Source organism: Corylus avellana, chromosome 3, assembly GCF_965113065.1.
Source record: "Corylus avellana chromosome 3, dhCorAvel1.hap1.2, whole genome shotgun sequence".
Taxonomy (NCBI): domain Eukaryota; kingdom Viridiplantae; phylum Streptophyta; class Magnoliopsida; order Fagales; family Betulaceae; genus Corylus; species Corylus avellana.
In genome coordinates this window covers 8764645-8773156 of record NC_142492.1, presented here as the reverse complement: position 1 = coordinate 8773156, position 8512 = coordinate 8764645, and the positions used below count along the sequence as shown (strand labels likewise).

General features: G+C 38.8%; 1 protein-coding gene across 1 annotated transcript; it reads left to right on the top strand.

Annotated features, from left to right (window-relative positions):
- Positions 1-4566: 4566 nt before the first annotated feature.
- On the top strand, positions 4567-7798 carry ACR7 (ACT domain repeat 7). Its single transcript, XM_059585694.2, has 7 exons — positions 4567-4867; positions 5503-5548; positions 5660-5774; positions 5874-5941; positions 6040-6606; positions 6702-6806; positions 6963-7798. The coding sequence occupies exons 1-7, from the start codon at positions 4800-4802 to the stop codon at positions 7323-7325; spliced, it is 1332 nt and encodes a 443-aa protein (XP_059441677.2). The 5' UTR covers positions 4567-4799; the 3' UTR covers positions 7326-7798.
- Positions 7799-8512: the final 714 nt, after the last annotated feature.

Here is an 8512-nt window from a genome sequence, read left to right as displayed (position 1 = left end):
TTTTGTCCGATACCACGTTAATTATGCGAGTTTGTATATTTTCATAAATTTATAATTTTTTGCTTTTATTTAAAAAATTAAAAAAAAAAAAAAAACTCAGAATAATGAATAGTTAGTGATTTACTCCTACCCATGTGTATAATGCTTACAAAAATGAGAACAATTTCCGAAGTTGCAAGGAAAGCCAATTGGGGGGCTGAGACATTGCTTGGTATTTACGTTATCTTGGTGTGAAATGTGAATGTCAGTCCACCTGAATCATCTTGTTTGCCTGCTCTTTAGTGGAAACATAAGCCGTCCGATAGTGATCAGACGGTCCGTCACGTCGCAATCCACTTGGCATGCTCATATATAGAAGAGATGGTGGGGAGATGGTATTGAGAATGAAAAGACGAATATCTCTATATAGAACCACTATCAAATTTGAGTTACACCGCCTCATCAATCGTCATCATTCACAACCAGCAACTTCCTTGCTTTTTCGTTTTTTTTTTTTTAATTTTTAAAAATATATATAAGTTTAAGATTTTTTTTTTATGAAGGGCATTTTTGTCATTGAGAGGCATCAACATAATTGAAAATTATGATCATTTCCGAACTGAATAATATTTAATTAGTTATATTAAAGGAATATTTGTGTCCCTTAAAAAAATAAAAAGACAAAAATATTTTTGTAATTCATTTGAACCGGGAGAGAATCATGTTCCCATGATTGGTAGTTTGTAAAGAACATCAACAATAAAGTAAAAGTTTGAGAAAATACATATATATTTTTAAAAATTTACTGATGTAACGATGTGATGTGACACGACTATATTAGTTTGAGAAAAATTTGCAAGGTTGCCTCAACCGGATGCAACCACCTTGGAGCTATTAGGAATAGTTGTGACCACATCTAGCGTGCTATTTGGTAATTGACATCGCTAATCTTGATGGTTCGACCTCTCCGGTACGGTGGTCGAAGGTGGACAAATTTTTTTATTTGACCTAGCATTATTGACGTACATCAAGGAATAAAGAAGAAAGAGTGAAATGGGAGATTACTCATAACAAATGTGGCCACTGACCATCAAGATCTCCTAGACTATGCCCCATGTGATTGGGTTTGCTCAGTTGGTCTAATAGATTAGGAAAGTAGACCATTTTGAGGGTGTGACAAAATTAAACAAAGAGGCTTGTTTTGGGATGTGGGCAGACAAAACCAGCTATTTGATTTACAAATCATGGAAAGGAAGAAAAAAACATGCATTTAATGCAAACCCATTTCCAGAAAACATTCAAACAAAGAAAGAGTGAGAAAATCATGCTTTTGACCGACAAGTTTTTGTTAACAAAATATAAGAAAGAAACACCCTTGAGGCACAGAGTCACTCACATGGAGGCTGCAGCTACTTTGACTCATCCCTAAGCTTGCCTGGTTTTGAAGTGCAAAATCCTCTATTTCACTTACCTTTTTCTTTCGAGATTCCAAATTCATTGCATGCGGAAACCCACATAAAAGGTCCAATGAAAATGCCTTATTTTTTGTTCACACCAGCCAGCCAATACAACCAAATAAAGTAAGGATGTGGAAACCCATTTACCCAAAAAAGGTTAACCAAAGCAAGAATGACAAGAAATCACATTTGGTTTGATTTTTAACTCCAATGGAGTGTCTAGGTGGGACAAGTACTTTGTTCACTGTATTTTGAGACCAGACCAAGCTAACAACTTTTAAAACGATCCGCGAACATGATACGAATTTAAGATAAAATTAATCAGTTATAATTAAAGAGTTTGACCAATTTAATAAAATAAGTTAAGTAAAATTTGGCTTATATAGTCTTATTTTCATATCTTGATACGATCTGAACCTAATACACGAAATTAATGAATTAGAATTTGAGGATTTGACATATAATCTTATACAAATCCTTTAATATGATTCAAATTGCGAATTACCGCCCCTATATTTCTAGAGTTCCTTACTTCTCTAATACAATAATCCCCCATTTTCACTATGTGACATGATCTGAGAATCGTTCATTGAAAATAAAAGAGTTTTGCTTGGGTCTGGTTCTAATTAAAATAGGTATTGATTGTATGAGGAAAACACTTCAATTATATATTAGAAAGAAAGAAAAAGAACAAAGTTTGAATGTCGATTTGTAGCCAATTAATTAATTTAATCAGAACATGTTTAATCACGTCGCACGAAAACATGCGTCGAGTGTCTGACGGAGAGATATGCGGCGCCGCTGTATGGAATCCCCACCTCCCCCATCAAAGCCCCCGCTCGAGTGTGAATCTGGTTTTCGAATTTGGCGCCAACGTTTTAACGGTCAAAAAAGCAAGCCAAGGGGAGTTGTCGAGAGGCCCAAGAAAAGGCGGGATTTTCAAAAAAAAAAAAATCAAATTATCTTACGTGGGGACCGGTGAGCTGTCATTCATCCACGTGTCACCAATCCATGACTCTGATGGGCCTCTCCTCGTACTCTCCACGTCGAACACGAGGGACCTCTCCACCCCTACGGCCCCATCCTTTGCTTTTTCCGCCCACGATGTGTTGTGGATCTCTTCCGTGATGGCTTGGCGTGGACCCACCACCGTCCAATTTGGCGGGAATCCGGTGACCTTCCCGCCAACAGCACTTGAATACCAACCCAAAAAGGGCCAAGCGGCGAGCGGTGTATTCAATTTCAACCGCCAGACATGTCGTTTCTAACCGACGCTCCGTTTCTCTCGAACATAACGGTCGTTAGTTTTTTTAGATTGTCGAGGGACTCCCGTACTGCCACGTGGAGGGTCGTTCGGCATAACGGCGAGGGACTTTTTGAAAGGTGGAGGTGGGAGGGGGGGGGGGGGGGGACCGTTACGGCGTTACCGTTGGGACGGGTTTTTTTCGGTAGTGCCACGTAGGAGAGAGTCGGTGGCGAGAGACATCGGACCAGCCAGGGAACGTGTTTTCTGACGGGCCTCCACGTGATGGGTCAGAGGAAAACGAGGGTCAGCCTGGGGGGGCCCAAAATGGTGGGCCATGACAGCATTCGGTTTGACATTTCTCGTTGTCCGACACGTGTCGGAGGTTTCAACATTTCAAAAGGGTAACTCTACAGTGAGGAAGGAAAACATAATAAGTCCGAAAGCGTGCCTCCACGACTACGTTACGAGTCATGCGCGTAATTGTGCTGCCCAACCAATCACGTGGGACCACTTCATTCTTGTAAGGAAAACTCTACAGTGAGGGTGGCCTCACAGCATTCCCAGTGCCCCCCCGGCCCCGCTCTCTCTCACATCAATGATCTTAAATTTTATTTTATTTTATTTTAGAGTAAATTTGTAAGGAATTGTAGTTTATATATATATATGAGAATTTTTAAAGAAAGAAAATAAATATTAATGCTACAATAAAAAGGAATAATATCTCAATTTTACTTGAAATCACTCTTTTATGGTTAAAATTCTATTTCATTAGATTATTTCAAATATTTTAATTGTGTATATATTGTCATATCATATATAGTACTCTAAATGCAACAAAATATTCTATAAAAAAAAAATATATATATTTAACTGTAAAATAGCTTCTAAACCCAGAAAAAAGCCAATTAATGATATGTAAATTATATTTTTATGGATAGAAGTTTGTAAAGATTCTTTCTCGTTCTTTCACGTGCTCATGAGGTTCACAACTCCAATTAAGGATATCTATATTATTGGACTTTTAACAAAATATGCGAAATCTCTCTTTAAATTCATGGGAGTTTATTCTAAACGTGAAAGGTCAATGTAATGTAATCACCTAAACAAGTAGGATTAAGAATCATTGATATTATTTTATCATGAACAATATTTTAATTTTTAACACACAATAATGTAATAATTAAAAAAAAAAAAAAAAAGAAGCAAATTGCAATGAATAATTCATTAAAATTTATGTCAGATTTCATAAAAAGGTTGATGAGATCACCAAATAATACAAACCAACTCTTTTGAAACGCCAGTCGGCTAATTTGTCCTCTCACCCATCTCACGTACCAGGGGAATATGCCTTATTCTGTCAATTATGGCTCCGAAATTACTAATTAACCCTTGCTGGTGGATGATTTTAGTGAAGCTGAACGAGGGCAGGACAGGGAAATAAAACGGTTATAAGCAGAACCAAATATCAGAAAACCGGCCGAAACAAGGACAGAGGAAAGGCCGATACGAAGGGGGGCGGTGTGGTGTACGTGGTATGGACGTAGTGTCCACGTGTGGACGTAATGATTCGGGTCGGCAAAAAAAAAAATCACAGCGTAATTACGAAGTTACCGGGTCGCCACGTGGGCCATTGAGTCCAATCCAAGCAAAGAGACGCTCTCGTGGCATCCGAGTTGGACTCTTGAACTACCGAAGAAAGGCGTTAGTGACGCGTGGCGGAAGAGAAGGGTCAGGGCGGGCAGGGTCTCGGGCAGGCGCCCCTTTGCTTGGAGGAGTGTATTTGGAAACAATAAAATATTCGCTTAATAAATAAATATTATATATTTTAAAGCAATAATATAAATATATATATACAGACATAGAGAGGCAGAGAGTTAAGAACAAGGCGTGCTTTGCGCTTCAAAGAGAGAGAGAGAGAGAGAGAAGGGTTTGGTGGGTGTTGTTAATAGCGATTGAGACGAGGGTTTTTGGAGGCAATAAAGCGAGAGATTTTGCAGCGTTTTTTGGGCAGAGAAGTTTTGAGGGTTCGCTGAGAGCAGTGTAAGAAAGGCGCTTCTTTAGGGGGGGTTTTGTGTTCGTTCTTGGAGTGCTCTGTTTTTTTTAGAAAGAAAAGGAAGATGGAGATGGAGTGGTCTGCTAGTGGGAACGAATACGAGAAGCTTGTGCTTCGAATGAACACTCCAAGGTTTGTTCCTTCTCCTTCTACGAATTTTAGCTTCTGGGTCAGGCTTTGCCTCTTATGAGTCTTCTTCCCTCTCCCTCTCTCTCTCACGCACACACAGAAAAACAGTGAGTGTGCTGAGTCGACCTTTCAGTTCTTTTTGTGTCTGGGTTTCTGATTTTGCAAATTTTTTTTGGATTTTTGTTTGATTTGGCCTTTAATTTCGAACTTTCTCCGCTTTGAACTTCCCCTTTGATATTGGGTTGTGTTGTTTCAGACCGAATCAACGTGATCATGGTACAAATTTAGCGATTTTAAGGTTTTTCGTGAAAACCCTGCAATCTCTGCTCTCCTTTTTCTAGAAAATCTTTCTGAGAACCGAGTTTGATCTCCCCCTGATTTCCCTTTTTTGATGCAAATATGTAATTAGTGCACCAAATTTTCACCGACTTTTAATTAATTAATTAATTAATTAAAAGTAATTAAACGAATTTCATATTTTTTAAATTATTTTTCTGACTTTTCCTCCGAAATTTCTTATGTCTTACAAAGACTTTTCAAAGACCCTTGCTAATTGCCAGTTCAAAATCTAGAAGAAATCTTGGAAAGAAAAAAGTGTCTCCCTCTCTGACTTGACCATTCACTCTCTCTCTGCGCAGGGTCGTCATCGACAATGCCGTTTGCCCCTCTGCGACTCTGGTCACGGTAAGCCTTTCACGAAACCCCCAAACCACGTGCTTTGAATTTTCCCAGGAAAGAAAAAGTCACAGAAAATATTACCCATTTTTTTGGTTTTCACTTTTACTTGATTTACAGGTCGATAGCGCTAGAAGACATGGGATTTTACTGGAGGCCGTGCAGGTTCTCACCGATCTTAACCTTTCCATAAAGAAGGCTTACATATCTTCAGACGCAAGCTGGTTCATGGATGGTAAGAAGAAACCCCCCAAAGTCTTGTTCTTGGTGCTTGGAATTTTCGTAGAAGCTTCCCAAACATGTTTTAACGTTTTCTCACCATTTTTTCTCGCAGTTTTCCATGTCACTGATCAGAACGGAGACAAACTGACGGATGAGAGCGTTATCAGCTACATTGAGCAGGTAGTTATAATTAGTTTACATTTAATAATTTAATGCTCTGATTTAGAGCGTTTTGGAAACCAATTGGGGACTAATATGTGTGTTTGATTTTTTTACAGTCCATGCGCACCATTCATTGTGGTCGAACCAGCGACTATAACGGCCTGACAGCCCTGGAGCTCACCGGATCCGACCGAGTGGGTCTGCTTTCCGAGGTTTTTGCGGTACTAGCTAACCTTCAATGCAACGTGGTGGAGTCCAAAGTTTGGACACACAATGGCCGAATCGCAGCGTTGATCTATGTGAAGGATTGTGATTCCGGGTGCCCCATTGAGGACTCGCAGAAAATAGACAGAATTGAGGCACGTTTGAGGAATGTGCTCAAGGGTGCTGACGATATTTGCAGTGCCAGGACCTCGGTGTCTATGGCTGTCACCCACACTGAAAGGAGGCTGCATCAGATGATGTTTGCTGATCGTGATTATGAGAGAAAACCAATTTTGAAGGCCGGTGTGGAGTCCCCGGTCGTCACGGTTCAGAATTGGGCCGAGCGGGGTTACTCCGTGGTGAATGTTCAGTGCAAGGACCGGTCCAAGCTTCTCTTTGATATTGTTTGCACGATGACTGACATGGGATATGTTGTTTTTCATGCCACCATCACCACTGGTGGAGACTACGGTTATCTGGTACTTACTTTGAATTGGAAATTGTATAGAATTTTAGGCTTTTTAGTATTTTACTCGGTTTTCTGACTTATTTTGTGCTTGATTTTGTTTCTCAGGAGTTTTACATTAGGCACACAGATGGGACTCCAATCAGTTCTGAACCCGAAAGGCAGCGTGTGATCCTGTGCCTACAAGCGGCCGTCGAAAGAAGAGAGTCTCAGGTAATGTTCTATGCTCGTTTGATTTAACGGTTTCAAAAAGTAAGCTTGTCGTCCTTAAAAATTGGAAGACCAAATGTGCTCTTCTTCATGTGTGGCTTTATGAATTTATGAGTGTGCAATAAAATGTGTTAATGGTTTTAGTTTGTTTGATTACAGGGTGTGAGGCTAGAACTATGCGTTGCTGATAGTCGGGGGCTTTTGGCGGATGTGACAAGAACGTTTCGAGAGAATGGGCTAAATGTGACGAGAGCGGAAATATCAACACAAGGGGACATGGCTTTAAATGTGTTTTATGTGACAGATGCGATTGGGAACCCGGCAGATCCAAAAATCATTGAAGGTGTTAGACAGAGAATTGGGTTGAGTAATTTGAAAGTAAAGGAACTGCCATTGGTGTGCCATAAAAAGGTGGAGAGGGAAGAACAAGCAGTTGGTGTGGGTGGGGCAGTGCTGGTTTCACTTGGGAGCTTGGTGAGAAGGAATCTGTACAACTTGGGATTGATCAGATCTTATTCTTAAAAGGGTTTTCTTTTTACTAAATGAGAGTTGTAGCCTAATATTCTTTGCTTCAGGTTTGGGCTTTGTGTACATAAAAAGAGAGATAAGGTGTTGGGGGGGATTTGGTGATGGTAGTTGTTATAGTTGGTTGGGTTTGGTTGGTTCGACAGACAGACAGACAGACACTTTGAAGGAGGTGGGGGCTCACCACCATCTTAAAAGCTCTACTTTATTTGAAGAAGGATTTGAATTAGAATAGGGGGAAACAGGTGGAAAAAGTAAAAGGGTGTTTGTTGTTGGTGGGGAGTGATGAGCTCCATAAGCTTGTTCTTGCTGGCTGGCTGGCATAGAGATTAAGAGAATAGTAGGTAGAACAATAGGGAATTTGTTTTCATACAGCACAAAATGTGTACAGAATGACTTTTGAAGTTTATCAAGTTTTAATAGTTGACTTGATTTTTTAAATCATATTTGTTCAATTGATTCTCTTGGTATCCTGGGGTTATGTTGTTGGAAGAACATTCTTGGATTAAGGCTCTCTTTTGGATGCTCTTTTGCCCTTTGCCATTAGCTCCCCCTTTAATTGAATAATTTTAATCATTTTGGTTATGTTTAAGTAATCTCTCTAGTCACAATCAAATCTTGGGTCCAGTTGTTGGAAAAGAGAATCTAGTGAAGTTAAATGAGGAATCTTATTTGATGCGGAAGTTGCTTGAAATGAATTAGGATAATTTTCAATTTATTTGAACCGGATAATATTCAATTGTGAAAGTTGCTTAAAACGAATTAAGATCATCTTTAGTTTATTTGAATTTAATAATATTTAATCACTTATATTAGAAGTGTATTTTTGTTATTTTAAAAAGTGAAAAGACTAAAAGATCATTTTAATATAATGAGTGAAGTCCACTTAACTCTCTCAAACTACCACCCCAAATTATCAATGACGACAATTTACCCCCGAAACTACTAAAACAATGACATTAATATACTGTACGGTTATGTAGCATCAATTTTAACAAAATAATGAAATTACCCTCATTAAAATAAAAACAAAAATACTAAAATTTATTTATTTATTTATTTTTCAAATTTTAAGAGTATTTTTGTCTTAATGAAAATTTTATAGGAGTAATTTCGTCATTTTGTTAGTTTTAGGAGCACATTGTCATTGTTTTAGTAGTTTGGTGGGTAAATTGTGAATTGTG

Coding starts and splice junctions, on each gene's coding strand:
- ACR7 (XM_059585694.2), top strand. CDS start 4,800: ATGGAGATGGAGTGGTCTGCTAGTGGGAACGAATACGAGAAGCTTGTG. Junction 5,942..6,039: donor TTATCAGCTACATTGAGCAG/GTAGTTATAATT, acceptor ATTTTTTTACAG/TCCATGCGCACCATTCATTG. Junction 6,807..6,962: donor TCGAAAGAAGAGAGTCTCAG/GTAATGTTCTAT, acceptor GTTTGATTACAG/GGTGTGAGGCTAGAACTATG.